General features: G+C 36.1%; 1 protein-coding gene across 1 annotated transcript in view; it reads left to right on the top strand.

The window, feature by feature from the left end:
• Window positions 1–20,226, top strand: part of PIK3C2G (phosphatidylinositol-4-phosphate 3-kinase catalytic subunit type 2 gamma) — a 278,883-nt gene that overhangs the window by 38,813 nt on the left and 219,844 nt on the right. Inside the window, exons 7-8 of the mRNA XM_037136665.2 lie at window positions 12,087–12,189; window positions 17,397–17,467. Of these exons, the coding sequence (XP_036992560.2) occupies window positions 12,087–12,189; window positions 17,397–17,467 (174 nt within the window). The remainder of the gene's footprint in view (window positions 1–12,086; window positions 12,190–17,396; window positions 17,468–20,226) is intronic.

Raw genomic sequence — 20,226 nt, forward strand, 5'->3', positions numbered from 1 at the left:
GCTCTATACCCTAAAACATTAGAGTAGTTACCCTCAAAAAAGGACTATAATACAGGTATTTAGTCTTCTTTTTTAATGTATAAAACTTCTACTATGAACTTGCTGTTTTGCTAACAGGAGAATAAGAAAATAAGTTATTTCTTTGGAAAAACACATTTAAGTGACAGTATAAATAATAATGTATGCTTAAAACAAGTTATTAAGTAGAGTAAGGAGACCGTTACTGAATTTATGAAAGATTGACAGAGCTTGAGCTAAAGTCTAGCTGGAGTATCTAAACTTTTGGAGTCTCTGGGCCACAATGGAAGAACAGTTGTCTTGGGCCTCCCATTAAATCACAAGCACTAATGAAAACAAGAAAAAAATCTCATAATGTTTTAAGTAAATTTATGATTTTGTGTTGGACCACATTCAGAGCCATTCTGAGCCGCCTGTGGCCCATGGGTCACAGGCTGGACACCCCTGGCCTAGGCAAAGGGGCTAAACAGGAGGTATTGGCATGAGGGCATGAAAGTAGTGGGATTCATGGCACTTGGTGACTGGCTCTGCGGGACTCCATGGGAGGGAGAAGTAGATGATGTTGACCAGCTTTGATGGTGAGTTGAATATCAATGACATAGATGTCAAAGAAACATAAGTTTTAGGGGTGCAAGATAATTAATCAAGTTGGAGACATGTTGAGTATGTGAGTTCCAGGGGGCATCCAACTTTAAGAAAGTAGATGAGATTTTAGGGAAACAGGCCTAGGTCAGGGAATCATTGGCTCTAACATGGAATGAAGTCTTCAAAACAGATAGGATCACATAGGGAAAGTGACCCTCCAAAAAAGTACGCTGAGAACATCAATATTGGAAAAAAGGAAGGACGTAGAAGAGTAGAAAAATGAAATTGAGGAAAAGCAATATAAATTGTAGGATACCTTAGAAAATGTGTTTTTCACAAAAAGGAAGGAGAAAGCTTTAAATACCGAGTAAATGTGCCATCAAATGCTGAAAATAAATATGGAATGAAGATTGAAAAATCACCATTAAATTTGACACATGGAAAGTTAGCCATCCACATAAGAGTAGTTTTAGTAAAATGAAGAAGAGAAAAGCAAGATTGCAATGAGTTAAGAACAATGGAAGATGATAAATAAAAACGCATAGGCAGACTACACTCTCAGAAGTAATGTGTGCTGAGAAGAGCCAGGAGAAAGATGGGGAGTTCATGTACTGAGGGGAATTGGTCTGAAGATTCGAAGAAAATGGATAACAGATGCCTGGTAATATTCACTAGTTGAGGGGAAAAGCCAGTAAAGAGGGAAGGATTGAAGGCAGAGGACAGATCAATGGTGAGCTAAATTCTACGATGGTTTCAAGAAGTCAATGGTTTCAAGAAGTCACCTGAAGAGGTTAGTGATGCTCTGAAGGAAAAAATTCTCTCCCCAGTGACAAAGGCCAGCAAAAGTTCAAATGAATAAGAATTTAAAAATTTAATGCCCCCAAAATAAACTATGCTTTTGGAAAAGTGCAGCTTTGATAAAAGTATGGATGTTGAAAGATGTGGCATGGAGATGATAATAATAGTAATAGTAACAAACACCAGAACAGAATCTACTTCATTGTGAAAAGCAAGAATTTTCACATGCAGCACCATTCATTTTCATGTAAGGGAAGCATGATTATTCCCACTTTACAGATGGGAAAACTGAGGTTAGGAAAAATTAAATGACTTCCTAAAAGTCATAAAATTTGGAAGCACCAAGGTCGGGATAGCACAGGTTTATCTGGCTCTGCAGCCCACAGTCTTCCCAGTCTAGGGCAAAGCCTGCGACATGATACAGGGCAGCTTGGGAACAAGTTACAGGGTAATGAGCATATCCTCAGGCACTAAGTATACCTCAATGCACATCATGCTGGTGTAACACAAGGAAAAAAATGTAACGTACAGAAATTTTCTGACATTTAAGATTTTTAAAAGTCTTTAATCAGGAAATGTTTAGAAATGACTTGAATTAAAGAAAATTGTTTAATTACTAAAAGTGGGCTCTAAATGTCATTTACAAATTTCTGATTAAACAAAAATTAATTTATTTTTGGAATTTTGAGAATGTTTAAGGAAATAAATAATATCAAAATACATTTTGCTCACTATTGGCAATGCCACTTTCTATTACTGTTGCTTCAGAGAAATGAGTTAACCTCCCTAACTTCAATTTATTTTCCTGTTAAAAATTAAAATTTTAAATATATTTTCTACTTTACAAATGTGTGTTAGGATTACATGTTAGTCATTTTATTTCCAAATGTAAAAATTATATTAAGCCAGTACTAGTCTTTTCATTACATATAGATTGCTTTGAGCTCCTGTAAAATGTGGGCCTTAATAACTTAAAAATATACGGTTGTTAGAAATCTAATGAATTAAATAGAAAAATGTCCCTCTCATTTAAAAACTATTACTTTTATATTATTATGTAGAAACATTTTTCACTTTAAGCTTTCCTCATGTTATCAGAACTACGCTTCTTAATCCGTTCTGTTTTAGAAAGAAAGAGATCCGTTATATTTAGTTGCTACTTTTAGCCGTGTCTCATCTACTTTGGGTTAGATTAGGGTAAATCCTTCATACTTAAACTCCTTTGTGTCTTCCAGGTGGTACCTTTGTCTTTTAAACCAGTCACAATAAGTAACTTCCTGTTGAGCCAACTCAGTTTTGAGGATGTAGCTAAGCCTTTTGTCATCACAATTATAAGGTCAATGGTCAGGATACTTTTTCGCAATTTTGACAATGGAACATTTGTGACACTGTTTTTCACTTCTTCCTAACTCATATTTTTCTCTTTTAACTCACTTGTCTTTATTAAGTTTTGTAAAGTTAATACATACAATCTTAAAAGGGGAGTTAATCTAAATAAATACAATGCTAGGTAGGTAGGTGGATGGACAGATATGATATATAGGTGGGTACGAATTACACATTTATTTACATTTATATTGATTCGTTAAAACAGTGCTCTTGGATTTTAACATGTTCACTAGTCACCCAAAGATCTTGTTAAAAAAAACATTGTCATTCAGTTGGTCGGTGATGGGGCCTGAGACTGCATTTCTAAGGCACTTCTGTGGGACGCTCTTGCTCGCGTTCCACTGCTCACGTTTCAAGTAGCAATGTTACCGAACAAGAGGTCTGAGGGAGGGGCAATACAATATTTGGCCCACCCAGGGGTGCCCAAAACTGCTATACAACAGGGGCCCCTCCCCAAAACAAAATACTAAAATCTACTGGGCCCTTCTGCCCACCGCCAATTGGAAAGACATCTCTCAATGCCAGAGATTTGTGAAAAGGAAACAAAATGTTTATTTAATGCTATTCAGGCCTAACGCCACCACTAAAATAGCAAAGTCTTTTAGGGTATACACCTACACCCACACAGCTCTCCCTTCTCCCACTGCCAACTCTGGGTACCGTAAATCAGGAAAAGAGCACACGTCTGTGTTGCTTGCAGGCCGCTGGCACCGTCAGCTGTGTCACCGTGCAGGCAGGATCTCTAGTTAATCCAAAGTACTGTGGTACCCGCTCATGGTCCACTGGCAAGAGTCCTTTGTACCCAGTTCCAGTCAAAGTCTCTCTTGCTTTTCAGGCCCCTCTGCCAAAGGGGGCACCCCAAAGCCGCGTGGGCCTCTTCTACCAAAGCTGCAGGGGTCTGCACTCCACCAAAAGCATGTGGCTTTCTTCTTCACCTGGCTGCAGGGACCTCCATTCTGGCAAAGCTGCGTGGTTTTCCCTTTCACCTGGGCAGTTATCCCCTCATGTCCTGGAGCCCATCTTTTCCAAGCTCTCACACCGGCACCTCACTCAGGAGGGCAGCCCCTTGTTACATTCTGAGTTCGGAAGCCACTCCCTTCTCCCTGGCTCCCAACTTGGCCACAGGTATTTAACATATCTATGAAACCAGTTAAAGGTTCTAGATATGTTAAATAATCATTCCAGAGGTTAGCTGCAAAACTATTGCTATACAAAACAGTTCTCAATGGCCTGGCTCCATTGTCCCTTCCCCCTGGGGGGGGGGCGATGAGGACATCTTATATGTCTCTCTAGTATTCCTATACACTTTGAATTCTGGACACCATTCCAAATCTTTTTTTTGGGGCCCCCCTGGCTGCACCCTGTATCAGCAAGATATTAGAGAATATTAGTGAACAAAGAATTCAGACTGTATGAAAAAAAATGCATACTTTCCCAAAAAGGCATATTAAACAAAAGTTAAATTTAATCAACAACGCATTTAGGATGTTACACTTTGTGATATGTTGCAAAATTAAGAAAGATATCTTTCCTAGCCTAGCAAACCAAAACTTCCTTTCATAAGTCAACTTACTGTTGTATTGGCAACAATATTGGCAACTTATTGTATTGTTATGGCAACTTATTCAGCGTTCATCTTATCTTAATTTGGTATCACAAACTTCTCACATCATTTCAGACATCCCATTCTCTCTCTCTGCTCTCGCCACGGTTCCCTTTCTCCCTGTTTAATGTTTCAGCAATCATGACAGCAAACTTTAATATCATGTTTATATAGCTATTCTCAAAAAGATGAGATATAACGTATCAATACTTCGATTGTATCTAATACAGTACCATTGTCACTATTCTCCTCAAAAACTGCTTTATACACACACAGTTTGATGACAATCCTAAAGAGTCAATTAAAGAACTACGACAGAAACTTCATTAAATTTTTTCATAGGCTTATGGTAGCTTACTATGGAGCTGTCAGCAATATGAAGAATGGAATACAAAACCAAGTTAAGCTAGAATAAATTAAATAGATAACAGAAATTCATTAAAAAAATATTAGCAGCTTTCCTCACGTTCCTGGTCTGTAAGGCCCCACGTTAATTTCCGTAGTAGGATGCTGTTTTCAGTGCCGGTCCTGTATTGCCCGTGATCTCATCCAGTACACAGACCCCGCTGGGCTCGTGCAGGGGCAGCTGGAGAACAAGACAACCTTTTTTATCTTTCCTGTTAGAGGCAGCACAGATCCAGAGAACGAGAGACAGAAAGACGGTTTGCTGAGGTGGTTCTGCATCCTGCTTTCCATCCAGAGAGTAGCAATAGCTGTAACTCCACCTGGACTTGTATCCATTTTGAGTTTTTTTTCATTTATAAATATATTTATAATACACAAAGTCTAGTGGTACTTCATAATTTAATCTCTTATCTAGACCAGTATTTACCAGGAGTGCAGGATTCTGTGCTTCGTAACCCTTGCCTATGTGATTTAAGTAATTTTTCTAACAAAAATCTCGCTGTAGGTCTTACAATCTCTAATTCACCTGAAAAATAATTTTCCTTATCAGCTGCGGTGTGAAACAATGCAATTTAGTAAAACTAAAAGCTTTTGCTGAGTGAAACATGACCGCATTGTTAGTAATAAACAATGCAGTAGTAAACAAGTGCAGAATTTCAAGAGCTGAAAAATCTTTCTTAAAAATTCTATTGTGCTCGGGCCTATAGCTAGGGTCAGGCTTATATCTTTGGCTTAAAAATATAAACAAAAAAAGTTTTATTATGTAACTGATTTTTGTCAAGGAATTTTAGAATCCAGAGTGCTGAAAAAAAAATGTAAAAATAAAAGGAAGAAAGAAAAAAACTAACGTAATTAGTAGTTGTCCTTTATAACATTGTCATATGCATTCTTAAACCTCAATTACGCAGGCACTATCTACCTCTTCATTCATCAGCAGGACTGATTTGTGGGACATAGCTGCGTACTTGTAGGTGTCTTTTCTGTCTTCCGAACTCTCCTAATGGAGAAAATGCTAAATACTTTTGATTAGAGTGAGAGAGTCCTTTTCAAGCATTGTCTAATTAGAATCTTAAAGTAATCTTCTTAGGAAAACTTGTACTCTTAAAAATGTTTTAGCTAATCTTGTGATAATTTGTATTAATTTATTCTTTAAACTTTTGGTTATAAATTAGAATAAAAAAAAGACTACTACCAGCAAAGTAAAGGCTAGGTTATATTATATAAATTTTAAGGTAATGGTTTATATTCATTGCAGTAAAAACTGGGCCATCTATATTTCTGGGGGGAGGGAATGAATCTTTTTCTTCTCAATAAAATTAAGTATTCAATTTAGCTAACTTGAACAAATTGATTATTTTCAGCACATGCAGAACAGCTGAAGTATTTCAATATTATAAACTACTCTGTTATAACTGTTTAGACACACTTTGAGCAAAGAAATACATTAAGGTGTATTTCTTTTATATGATTTTACTCTCCTAATTATAAAATCACCAAGTGAGCCATCAAGCCACCATGGTTCACAGAAAGGATCATGTCACAGTGGTGGGAAGAACGTGTCACAACTCTGAAAGCTCTCACACATGATAATAAAAGTGTGTTCTCTTAATGAATCATTCATTAAGTGCATCTTCAGTGACTTCAATTTAGTTTTCAGGTCTTCAAATTACTTTTCTCAGCATTTTAAGATTAACTTTGGTTTCTATTATTAATAAATTAATAATAATAATATCATGCACACTTGCATTTTATTCCAACCAATAACTTTACTAGAATAAATGCCCCAATATGTGAGTACTCTCTATATGTCTTGTTTTAAAAAGCAATTCCCCCAAAGAAAGAGTTTGTGCAAAATAAAGTTGTTTATAATTGAAAGTTACATGCAAGAATTAGGGCATATTTAGCTCTAACACTCTAAAAACTTTTATGATTGTGCAACAGACTTAATAAAAAGAATCACCAAGCTGGTGCATGTTTTTTCCAAGCAGACAAGGCAAATCAGAATTAAATGTAGGTGTATAATTGAATTGTACTATACCTAAAACTATAATGGCCAATATAATAGCTTTAGAGTTATTTTTGTTACTCAGAAAGTATTACTTACTTCTACAAACTCAGATTGATTCAATCTCTGTCCCACCACCACCATCAGTTTTTAATTAATTGAAATTTAAATAATCTACTCCTCAATATTTCTTAAAGAAATTAGGTACACAATATTTGAATTACATAGTATTTCAAATTAGCCTCTATCACCTTATTAAGGCTTAAATGTGCTATTTTAATCTTAGTTCTTAAATGTTTCGTATTAGTAAATTCCACAAAATGTTTCTCCTCAGAAGGTTTGTGGGGAAAAAATAATGAAAACTTGAAATGAAACAATATCTGGACTATTTATCTCCTGGGTTGGTGACTATATTACCAGTTTTATATACAATACCCCCCAAAAGAACTTTTTGGAGCTTAGTATATATTTTTGCCAAGGATAAAAAACTCCAGCTTCACTGCTACATTTCTTTCTTATTGCCTCTCTGTCTTTGTTATCTTTATTTATGAAGATTTTTGTTCTATAACTTTTTGTTTTTTGTGAATGAATAGCTTAATAGGGCATCATAAACTTGAAAATATTTTTTAAACATTTTTTATTGATTATGCCATTACATTTGTTCTAATCCCCCCTCCTTTCCCCTCCACCCTGCACACCCCTCTCCCACCATTCCCCCCTTTAGTTCATGAACACGTGTCTCAAGTTCTTTAGATTCTGTATTTCCCCTACTATTCTTGCCCTCCCCCCTATCTATTTTCTACCTACTGTCTATGCTACTTATTTTCTGTACCTTCTCCCCACTTCCCCTCCTCCCACTCCACTGTTGCTAACCCTCCATGTGATCTTCATTTCTATGGTTCACTCCTGATCTAGCTGTCCTCTTAGTTTGCTTTTGTTTTAGGTGTGGTTGTTGATAACTGTGAATTTGCTGTCCTTTCACTGTTCATCTTTTTTTTTTATCTTCTTTTTCTTAGGTAAGTCCCTTTAACATTTCATATAATAAGGGCTTGGTGATGATGAAATCCTTGAATTTGGTCTTATCTGAGAAGCGCTTTATCTGTCCTTCCATTCTAAATGAAAACTTTGCCGGATAGAGCAATCTTGGTTGTAGGTCTTTGGTTTTCATGACTTGGAATACCTCTTTCCAGCCCCTTCTTGCCTGTAAGGCCTCTTTTGAGAAATCCAGCTGACAGTCTGATGGGAACTCTCCTTTGTAGGTGACTGTCCCCTTATCTCTTGCTGCTTCTAGGATTCTCTCCTTCATTTTAATCTTGGCTAATGTAATGATGATGTGCCTTGGTGTGTTTCTTCTTGGGTCCAACTTCTTTGGGACTCTCTGAGCTTCCTGGATTTCCTGGAAGTCTATTTCCTTTGCCAGATTGGGGAAATTCTCTTTTATTATTTGTTCAAATAGGGTTTCCACTCGTGAAAGTTCCTCTTCCCCTCCTGGTACCCCGATAATTCAAATGTTGGAACATTTAAAGATGTCCTGGAGGTTCCTAAGCCTCTCCTCATTTTTTTGAATTCTCGTTTCTTTCTTCTTTTCTGTTTGGTCATTTTTCCCTTCCTTCTGGTCTACTCCCTTGATGTGAGTCCCAATTTCCTTTCCATTACTGTTGGTTTCCTGTGCATTACCATTTATTTCAATTAGTTTAGCTTTCATATGTTTCTCTAATTTGTGACCATAATCAACCAGTTCTGTGAGCATCCTGATTACCAGTGTTTTAAACTGTGCATCTGAAAGTTTGGCTATTTCTTCATCACTTAGATTTATCGGCTCTGGAGCTCTGAGTTGTTCTTGAGCCATTTTTGGTCTGTTCGTGCCCATTAAGTATGAAAAGCGGAGCCTTAGTTGTTTACCAGGACGGGGCAACTTAGGTCACTGGTTTGTGACGCTGTATGTGGGGGCGGGGTCAGAGAGGAAGCAATGGCGGTCCTCTCTGCTCGCCAGTCTGTCCCACTGCCCCGGCCTGTTTATCAGAGCGGAAATGTGCGAGCCCACTGCCCTGCACCGTGAGGTCTCAATGCTCGCGTCTTCACTGGTTTATCTGCATGCAAATGCTCTACCGACCACAGACAGCCAGTTGCGCCTTTTCCCTGTGTCCGCCCATAGCTAGCCCGCAACTCGGATCTGCGCCTTCGGCTGCTTGCGCATCACCCGTTCGGGGATCTTTTTTGCCAACCTGCTCCGCTGCTGGCTTCGCTCCTCTTACCGGTTTAGCTGAGCATTTCCTTGTCTTTGGACTCCATATTGTCGATTTTCTGTGTGGTTTGATTGTGTTTATTCTTGTTAAAACTTTGTCTTTAGATTTGGTTGTGCAAGGACGCAAGGTGTTTCCACCTACGTCTCCATCTTGGCGGAAGTCTCTGAAAATATTTTTTAAAGATTTTATTTATTTATTTTCACACAGGGGAAGTGAGGGAGAAAGAGGGAGAGAAACATCAATGTGTGGTTGCCTCTCAAGAGCCCTCTACTAGGGACCTGGCCTGCAACCCAGGCATGTGCCCCGACTGGGAATCAAACCAGCGACACTTCGGTTTTTGGGCCTGTGCTCAATCCACTGAGCCACACCAACCAGGGCTAAACTTGAAAATTCGTATAAAACATTTCTCCTAGATTTAAATAACATCTGCTTTGCAGTATATGCAATTTCATTTTATTTTTGAATAGAGACACAAAGGATAGTTGTCTTTTTAGAGGCTGGAGGGAATTCTTACAAAAACTGGGGCAAGTGAATAGATCTCTTAGGTCCATGGGTATTCATTCATGCCCCATGGAGGGTCTCTGATCCAAACTATGCCTCTCCTCTATTAACCCCCATGGCCGTAAAAAATCTAGTTTTAGAATTTAACTTATACTTGTCTATCCAAGTAATAATGTTAAACTTTCCCCCTTTATGGTTCCCCTGAGAGAAAAATAACAATAAACTAGAGCACTGGCGGAGGAAAACAAATGATCACATAGCTTTACCTATGTTGAGTCAGCAACAAACAACAGTTTGCACATAAATACAGGGGGGTTTTATTAGCTACACAGCTTACTAGAATTAAAAATATGGTTGCTGCATTATAGAAATGTTTAAATGGCAAATACCAAGGGAATGTGTGTGTATGTATACACATGTGCATACACAAAAGTTTTTGAAAATGTTCTGTAGAATACTAGAGTATCACCAATATTTTCATATTTGGATTGTTTATCTTGCATTTCTTAGTCAACCTACGTGTTAAAAGAGAGCTTAATTACTGAGTTTTCTTAAAGAGATGTCGTCAGTAGCTGTCAGTAATCCTGACTCTAAAAATTTATAAAATCTAATTGAAATACTTGTTTCTATATATGACCAATATTTCACAATACATCTCTGTGACTACTTACTATACAGACTAATAAAGAATATTTAAACCTAGTTATCCTATAAAGCAACAATATGCATTTATTCTAGCTAAAGAATAATGTTCAGAAATGTGTGTTTTCAAGGATTCTTAGACTGATAGGAGTCAATATTTGTAGGTTGGACACCACTTGGGCTTTTTTTTGCCCATCAGGCAAATTTGAAGTGTTTGTGTATCATTTTTTGGTGTTAAGGTGGTTAATCTTTCTTCTGTAAGATGGTTAATATAAACATGCTGCTCTGAGACACTTTAAAATAACATAAGCTACCTATGAATAGGAAATAGGAGTGATTATGTGCAAGGATTCATCTTCAATGACAGGCACGCTCATAACAGTTCCTAAGATAGTAACTAGCACATTTATTTGTTGCAAGAATAAATAAATGGATGTTCAAAACTTTGATTTACTAGTATAAATAGAAAACCAATTATAAGGATTTTTTAAATATAGTAATTGTGAAAATGAAAACATTTACAGAGAATTTAATAGATACCAACGTAGTAATGTGCTATTCATCTGATATTGTTGGAAATAGGTGGTCCCAAATATTCAGTGGATTTTCCAAATAAATGAATACATTACCTTAAGGGCCCCAAATTTTTAATATAACATATTTTTTGCTGATGTCCTTCATATATTTAACCCAGATAATTAGACAAAGTACATTAACACAATTCAGTATTTTTAATGACTCAAAGTCACCAGAAATATCAAAATTCAAAGCTGTAGAAGAGGTCATACAGTAAAAACACTTTATTCAAAAAATAGAAATCAGATTCTTTATATTGTAAATCATTAATTCATTGTGCTCATCATTTAACCTACGATTAGCAAATATTTACACAGAGTGAAAAGCAAGAAAGATAGAAAAAAGACAGAAAGCAAAGAGGAAGAAAGAAAAAGAAAGAAAGAAAAAGGAGAAGGAAGGAAGGAAGGAAGGAAGGAAGGAAGGAAGGAAGGAAGGAAGGAAGGAAGGAAGAGAAAGAAGGAAGAAAGGAAGGAAGGAAAGAAAGAAGGAAGAAAGAAAGAAAGAAGGAAAGAAAGAAAGAAAGAAAGAAAGAAAGAAAGAAAGAAAGAAAGAAAGAAAGAAAGAAAGAAAGGAAGAAAGAAAGAAAGAAAGAAAGAAAGAAAGGAAGAAAGGAAGAAAGGAAGAAAGGAAGAAAGGAAGAAAGGAAGAAAGGAAGAAAGGGAGGAAGAAAGAGAGGGAGGAAGAAGGAATGGAGGGATGAAGGTAGGGAAGGCAGGAGGGGGGAAGAAAGGTGGGAGGAAGGAAGGAAGGAAGGCAAAGAAAGAGGAGAGAAAATATACTACACCATTTGAAATTTCTGAGATATAAAGGGATATTTTTTCTGTTCAATCTGCTTGTCCACCCTTTGACATAGACATTAATGTCCGAACTCTGCAAAGGAAAATATTGAGCTTCATATAGTTTAATTGACCTGCATAAGGTTGTGGAAAGAGTAAATCTGTCTCTATAGCCCATGACATTCCCACCTCACCCTCCGCCTCTTCCTTGCAGTGGTCCCCACATGCACTCTGTGGCACTGGCCCGGAAATCCTGTTGTCCTTACCTTTGAGATGGCTGGGTAAAACTAACTTTAAATATGTAAAATATTCTTTATTACAATGTATTATGTTTACTCTAAAGACATCTAATCATCTTCTAACTTAATGCATCTGAAGGTATTTGCCGTATCTTATCATTTAAGTATGAATAAGAAACACATATAAAACTAGGGATATATATAAAACTTTTACCAGACGCTGAGGTCCACATTAAGTCAGAGAGGAAAACAAACAGTTGGGGGTATTTGGGGAGGAAATGATTGTTCGTATTTTTCCTTCAGTGATCACTTTTTGGGGAGCCACAGAATATTTCAGAAAGATAAATCTGTTATTCAACTTCATCTGCAGAAAAATAAGGATGTTCCTGGAAAGTTATCTCGAAAGGTAAGATGTTCTTAATATTGGTTTTAATTTCCAAATTGACCATTGTAAGGACAATATTCTTTTCCTTATGATTGTTGCTGATTTCTAATTACATAGCCTAATGAATATATGTTCCTGTGAGTGTATTTATTAAAATGTAATAAAATATTTATCTATATGCCTGCTAACAATTTGAACCAGAATAAACAATTTACTGCAACCTCAGTATAATAATAAATCAATAGGTCTCTTGGAAAAGTGATTTATGAGAAATCGTTAAGGTTATTGTGTTCATACCATCAAAGAATCCACTAGAAAAAGTGAATAGAACAGAAAATATGAAAGGGAAAACACTGAATGAAGAGAAGGAGCACAACTCTCATTCTGTTTGAAGACAATGTCTGCATCAACACAGCTTCAATCTGGACAGATCAATATTCATAATACATAATAAAACTACCTAGAAAGGAATCACTGTGCTTTAATGACACAGTTCATGCTGTTAGATATGAATTGTATTCCCTGTGTGATGTCTTGAGTTACTTCAAACCCAAATTGCACAGTATGCAGTGAACTTTGAAATTCTGGCAGATTTTATCTTCCAATTACCTGCATTAAGTAAGAATCCCAGCACCCTGTCATTTACATCAGATGACAGATTTCCAGTGCCACGACTCTCTTTTCTTAGTCTGAGATCTTTCATCATAAAATGTGTCAGATGGTACATTAGGAGGCAATATATCTAAGTGGAATATAACATAATGAGGCCAAAAGAGAGCTATTTAGAAATACCCTTTGGAACTGGTTACCCAGCTCAGCCAGTGTTGAAAGCTCCAGGGCTCTGCATCTGAAACCTCACAAAGAAACATTATAAAGTACAACTAAAACTCTCAATATTAAGAAGCCTAATAATAGCCTTCACAGTGTCCTCCATGTTGACAAAATAAAGCTGAAGTCATCATTTTCATTTAAACACGAAGGAAGAGAGAAAAGATATGATTCTAATTTCTACTCTTATTTAGAAGATTCATGTCGCTAAGAAAAAAGTTATCTCATTGGTAGAAATTCACAGATCACTAGCATTTCAGTTACATGTAAATCAAAGTTTATTCTTCAATCCATATAACTCCATGTGTTTTATGACTTGGACTTGTACACTTCTATCAATTGAGTCTTCACAATAATTTTAAGTGATAAATATTATTAAAAATAAGGCAATGAATCACAGGGACCCCCGTGACTTTCCCCAGATCAGATTGATGGGTGGGTGAGCAATGGAACATGGATTTGAGCCCAGCCAGTGAGTCTCCACAGCTCATACCTCATTATACCTCATGCTTTCACCTTCCTCAAAAGTTTTAGATGTGAGTTCCAGAGCAACAGACTCAAATTGTAGATGTGTGTGTGTGTGTGTGTGTGTGTATGAAATACATTTTCTTTTTTTTAGTTTCGTATTGTTTTCCTCTGCTATATTTACATACCTTAATGTCTGGGGCATAGTAGGTGTTCAGTGATAGTCACATGAAGTGCCAGGCATTCTTATCAGTGCTCTACATGTATTGATTCACAATAGCTCAAGAGCAAAAACAAAAAAGGTTTCTTTTCATATAAATAAAAGTGCTTCAAAAGGTTATTTGAATGGCCCAATGTCTTATAGCTAATAAATAACAGAGATGGGATTTGAGCAAAGCTAGTCTGGTCATAGAGCTCACTGTATCATAATGACAGCCAATACAGTATCTTTGAGTTGTTGTCATCACCAATGTTATCATATCCAAGCATATAGTCACCTCTGGGTTTAAAGTGTATAGTTGTCAAGAAATGCCTGCTTTTCAAGCTGTCATTTGGCTCAGAGTGGGAATTAAGTTACATGGTTCTTCTTTTTTACTTTCCAAGCTTCGACTCATGAATCTTTATCTTTTACAATGACTATCATCAACTCAGCTAATTCAACAATTTATAGGTAAAGAGTATAAATGCCTTTTCTCATCCACAACTTTTCCTAGCACTTACACTCTTATGCAAAAATTGATAATATGCTTGATGGTATAGGTGTCTTTGTATTCATTATTCACTCAGATTTTCTGTGTAACTGCTGTGTAGCAGGCCCTGTGCAAATGAGTAATTAGTGTGATGAACAAAATCAATGAGATCTCTGCTCTCAAAGGGCTGAATGTCCAGGGGAGTCAACTGGCTTTATTCTCAATTCAAGGCAGTGGTGGCATCCACATGGGCTATGAAAACGGCTCTTCAAGGATGTTTTAGCACCACATTCCAAATGAGAAGACATCACGTTTTATTAAAATCTTTAAGAGTTTACTTCCAGGTACCATATATACTCTATACGTATAAAATCTAACAATTGGCTAATTCAATAAATATCTTTGCATGCCATATATATAGTCTTTGCCTTAAAAGATCTATAGAGTGAAGAACCTACTTAAAATTCAGAATTATGTCTTAGAACACATGTATGCCTGGGCTCTTATTCACTTGTTCATTAAATATACAATAATTGAGCACTTACCAAGAGACAAGAACTATTCTAGGCACTGGTGACGTGGAGGCAAATAAGATACCTCAGTACTCGTTCTACAATGTAGAGTTCACATTCAAGTAAGACAGAAAATTTAAGAAGGTACATAAAAATTTTGATAGAAATATGTGCTTTGAAAGAAAAAATAGCTATACTTTTAGAGTCTGGAGTGCGAATGCCTGATGCAAATGTGTATGAAGGACTAGTGGTGGTAATTATTTTTATTTGTACATCCTAGAGCATATAGGTTGAGCTCTGACCATAAGAATAAGAAGTATTAAATTTACTAACTTGGCATCTTTTTTAAAAGCCAGGTTCTGGTTTCATACTCCTAAATTCAAACGTCTACTCTTGGACATATTAAATTCACTGCACCTGAGTCTTCTCATTTAAAAATATGAATAATAATAGTGCTTACCTAATATGGCTACTATAAGAACTCAATTAATAAATAGCAATAAAGAGCTTAAATAAGTTCCTATATTTAGTCAGGATGATATAAATATTAGTTACCAATGTCATAAAATTGGTATGAGAGAATATATGATATTTTAGTCTTTTTCTATTAAACTCTGCATGATAAGGAAATAATAAAATTTCTTTCATGATTCTATATTTTTAAGTGCTGTCAAAATTTTCTGTGATTTTCATAATTTTAGGTGTAAAAATTATAATCAATTATATTTCTTCCTAGTAGAACAACATAAACTTGAATTGATAATATTATTTTATATAATACTAAGAATATAATGATTATTATAATTCTATTGAATGTATTGACAAGCAGTCCCTTCAGTAGATACTTCAGAATTCTAAAAGGCATTGTAAAGTTCAATTCAACTCATACACCTTTCTTATTTTAAACTTACTTGTATTTTAATGAAATAAGGAAATCTAATTCTTGTTCCATGAGATTATTTATAAAATGAGTTGACAGTCTTTGGAAATCATTCTAGATTTCCAAATTTTAAAGACCCCCTCTTAATGTAATGTGATGTTATGTGATGACTGAGTCTTTCTAAAAAAAAAATTGTTCTCCCTCTATCTCTCTTAACTTTGATCAAAAGCATTGCCAACATTGTAGATACTAGTCATAAATGTAATATTTCTTTCTGGCTCAAGGAAATATTTACAGAACATTAAAGCACAAGATTTTATGTGGAAAAAGAAAAAAACACTTTAACTTTTTCCTTAAGATGAAGGTATGACCTTTAGCATTAGAGAAAAGTAAAGTATATGATATATTCCATAGACAACTGCTCAAAATTTTCTCCAGCTTTTTGAAATGCTTTAAATGATAATTTTCTATTATAAATTACCAAATTACAAAGATCAATCTCCTCCCCTCAAAAGTATCTCTGGAAGCCAAGTAAAGTTATTATAAAATGATTATTATTATTATGCTATACAGAATGGTGTAAATAAGTCATATTATTTATATAATTGCCTAGGTTTTAACTTCTGAATGGATGAAAGTCCCAAATATTGCAATTGAAATTTTACTATCTCTTTTTTGGGGGGGGCTCCAGATTTCACCTTTTATTTTCCCTCCCTTCTTACTGTCCTTTTCATGCCTAAAGTTTAGCTTTTACTATTGCAGAAAAAAACTGTCTTACCACTATCACACTTTCAAATGTAGTCATCCCACTGACTCCATATGTGAATTCCTAGACAGTAAGCCTCATGTTTTTAAGTTCCTTAGCATTTGTACAAAGTTTTTGTTAATAGCACACACTCAACATATTGTATCGTAAGTGACCTCATTCTATCCAATCTAACTTAGCTTTCTTATTCTTCCTCCCCAAACAACCAATATAAATATCAATTTACTTTTTACCTTAAACCATGTAAAGGTTTTCCTTCTGATGTTTTCTGTTAGAAACTCTAATAAGCAGTTTTTAAAATAGGTTGTGTGTGTTTTGACATAAGATTGCATGCGCCGCAGCATTTAAAGGACTCACCCAGCTGCCAAACTTATCGCCACCGTGTGGTGAAATCGTGCACTTGTGATGACAAACTGTATTCTGTGCAGACTGGCCTAGGGTTATCCTGAAGAAGCTCGCAGCACTAATCTGGGAGTGAGGTTTGAACGTGTTGTGCAAGCGCACACTTGGATTACAGGCCAGATATTTTACATTGGGTAGTTCCCACTCATCTTGGGAGAATGAACACAGTGCCATCTGATAACTTCTGGGGTTTATAGCAATCAGTAGTTGTAAATTATTAGTACAAGTCAATGTTCATGAAATGGTAACTAACGTTGGCAGCAACATGTGGTAAAGCCGAAACGGAGTCACTTATTCCGTGTCTTCACACCAACCTGGCTCGCTGTCCCAGTTTAGGGGGCCATGGCGTCCCTGGCTCAATGGAAAGAGCAAGTGCAGGTGTGCGCGAGGTGCCTGAGAAACTGCCTTCCACCCAGGAGAAATAACGTTTGACCTTGGTGATGTCAGGATGTCTTTCAACTGTCCTTGAGGCTTATCTCCAGCTAAAGCTCAGCTCTGTTTTACTTTTGAAAAGAATGCCTATGCTGTTGAGAGTCTTGTAAGTTCTTTAAAACAACGTATTAAAGATGATGGATGAGGGTTATCAAAGAGATGAATTAAAAGACAGCAGGAAGTTACAGACCTATTTTTATCTGGTACTCATTCCTATTCACTCCATAAATATTAATATATTCTGCTGTCCACAGCATGAAGATGACCACAGTCAGTTTTTTCTGAACCAACTTTTAGAATTTATGCATATTTGGAAAATATCCAGGTAAGACATTTTATTTCTGTTCCAAGACTACTTTCTGACTGAGTTCTCAAGTGTCAAATCACAATATTTTTTTGTTGATTGTAAAAACCGTCCTTTCACTAGTACTGTGGAAGCTATTGTACTTTTAATAGATACCTCCTTTCAGCAAATTCTGTTAATAATTATCTCTTCCTCACAGCTATTCACATACATTTGAAGAGCTGCTAACACCTTTCAGAACAATCTAACATTCATTTTCAATATCTCTGTTACCAGTTATTACATTTTCAATGATTTTTCTCCCATTCATTTTGTGAATTTGAGTTTGCATGTGTCACTAAGCTCTCTGTATAGCTACATTTCCATACTTTGAAAATCACCACCTCCTGCTTTAAATTCCTTTCTGGAAATCTCTGAAAATACCTAGTATATTTAAACAGAGGACTGTGGGTTCAAACTGGAAAGCTCAAGTGACAGCAAATGAACACATCCATATTGATTCTGATATCTAAATGTATGCATGCATTATTTGAAAGAATAGACCTAACTAAGAAGCTAACTTGGGGGAAAATATCAGTGACACATGATTGGTGTATCTGGAATAAATATTGTTCTGAGTTTAATGAGCAAATAATGGGGTGTGGGAAGTATATGTCACAAATCTCTAAAAAAAAGCGTGATGTAAAAAATACAATTTAAAATTATTGTAGGTGACCATTAATAGTAACTGTCACTTCACATACATTTTGCATATATTATCTCATTTAATTCTTTCTGTAGCCCTATGGTAGTACATATTATCTTATTTCAGAATCAAGAAAATTCAATTTGGGCACTTAAAAGTTATTTACTGGGCCTAAAACCACTTATTTTGTTAGTGGCAAGACCAAAATCACTTCTGAAATTTTCTAAGGCCATATATTCTTTTATTAAACTATTGTGTCTTTCCATGTATCTTTCCTTTTTTTTCTGCCAAAATATTCAACCTCATACCATGGAATCATAGACTGGTACCCATAGACTGGGTAGGATTAGAGAGAACTTCGACATTGCCTAATCCAATTTTTTATTTTATACCTAATTACTGGATCAAGTATAGGTTCACTTCAAAATGGCACACTGACAAAGGCTATAGTGTCCCTTGTTCAAAGTAAGTTCATAAGAAAACCAAGCTGTTTTCAGGGGTAAGAGTCATCAAAGCTGACACATTCTTTAAAAAGTGGGAAATCCCTGGGAGACAAAGAACTGTTTTGAACTGGTTTGGTGGAGTGTTGTGACTTATAGCTTCCCACTACCTTGGACACAGAGAGACTTGTGGAGTCTGTAAGAACATGGTTAAAGCAAGGGAGTTTTCATGCTCTTTCTTTCTTACCCTGCCATTGTCTACTCCCTCACAAAAGTCTGGTGGCCTTGGCCACCATGCACAGTTCAGGTTTATTTAGGACAAAGCAAAATGTCTGGCACAATGAGAAGTAGATGAAACCTGGCAGGGAAAGACAAGCTTCAGAACCGAACCCCTCCATCCCTTCTGTACAATCCCAGAGCCACGGACTATAGTCTATAGGGACCCCAACTCCCAATACTGCTTGTCTTCCGTAAAGGAAAGTAAAACAGAGAAATCTATCATTTTCCCTGCCATCAAATAGATATTTAATGCCACAGCCATGTCTAAAATCAAATGTCTAACTCTCCATCCATGCTTATTCCACTTACTCTGCACTCAACCTTGACATTCCTAAATGTTATCTAGCCAGGTACATTTTGAGCCTTATAAAGGCCATTGGATACTTTGTTTCCTTTTCTTTTAAGTTTTACTGACTATAACAGACATATAACATTGTATAAATGTAATGTGTACAATTGATTATTTGATAGATAGATATCCCAAAATGTTAACCACAATAGTAATTAACATATCCTTCACTCATACACTTACCGTTTTCTTATTGTTATAGCAAGACCATTAAAGCTCTGTTCTCACAGCGAGTCAGGTGTACAATGCAGTATTGTTAACTATAGTCACAAGGCCGTGACTTTCCAGGACCCTGCATCCTGGAGCTTATTTATCTTATAACCGAAAGCATGTGGCCCTTGACCAGCACCTCCTCACTTCCCCTGCCCTCACTTTCAACCCTGAGCAGTTACCCTTCTGTGTTCTGTTTCCATTAGTTCTGTTTATAGATTCAACATATAACTGAGATCACATGGTATTCGTCTCTCTCTGTCTGACTTGTTGCTCTCAGCACAATGCCCTCAAGGTTCATCAAAGTGGTCACAAATAAGAGGTTTTCTTTTATGGCTGAATACTATTTCACTGTGTAGATTACATTTTCTTTATCCATTTGTATATTTATGGATGCATTTATTTTTTTTGTATTTGTGATATCTCATTATGATTTTGATTTATGTTTCCCTGATATTAGTCATGTTGTTCATGTATCCTTAAGAAAAGGGTCTATTTGAGTCCTCTGCCTCTTTTTAATTGGTTTTTTTCTTTTGTTATTGACTTGTATAAGTTTCTTATATATTTTACTTCCTTATCAGCTATATACTTTGTGGGCTTTTTTCCCCTCAAACCCCAGACTGCATTTTTATTTTGGTCACTGTTTCCTCCGTTGTGCAGAGCTTTGTAGTTTGATGTAGGCCCACTAGTCGACTTTGCTTTCTGATTGATGCTGCTTGTGCTGTGGATGTGATATCCAAAATCTCATTGCAGAAGACTGTTTAGTTATCCCAACACAATTCATTAAAGAAACTGCCCTCTCCCCGTTGAGTATTCT

This window comes from Artibeus jamaicensis, unplaced genomic scaffold, assembly GCF_021234435.1.
Source record: "Artibeus jamaicensis isolate MK-2021 breed Jamaican fruit bat unplaced genomic scaffold, CSHL_Jam_final contig_233, whole genome shotgun sequence".
NCBI classification, from domain to species: Eukaryota; Metazoa; Chordata; class Mammalia; order Chiroptera; family Phyllostomidae; genus Artibeus; species Artibeus jamaicensis.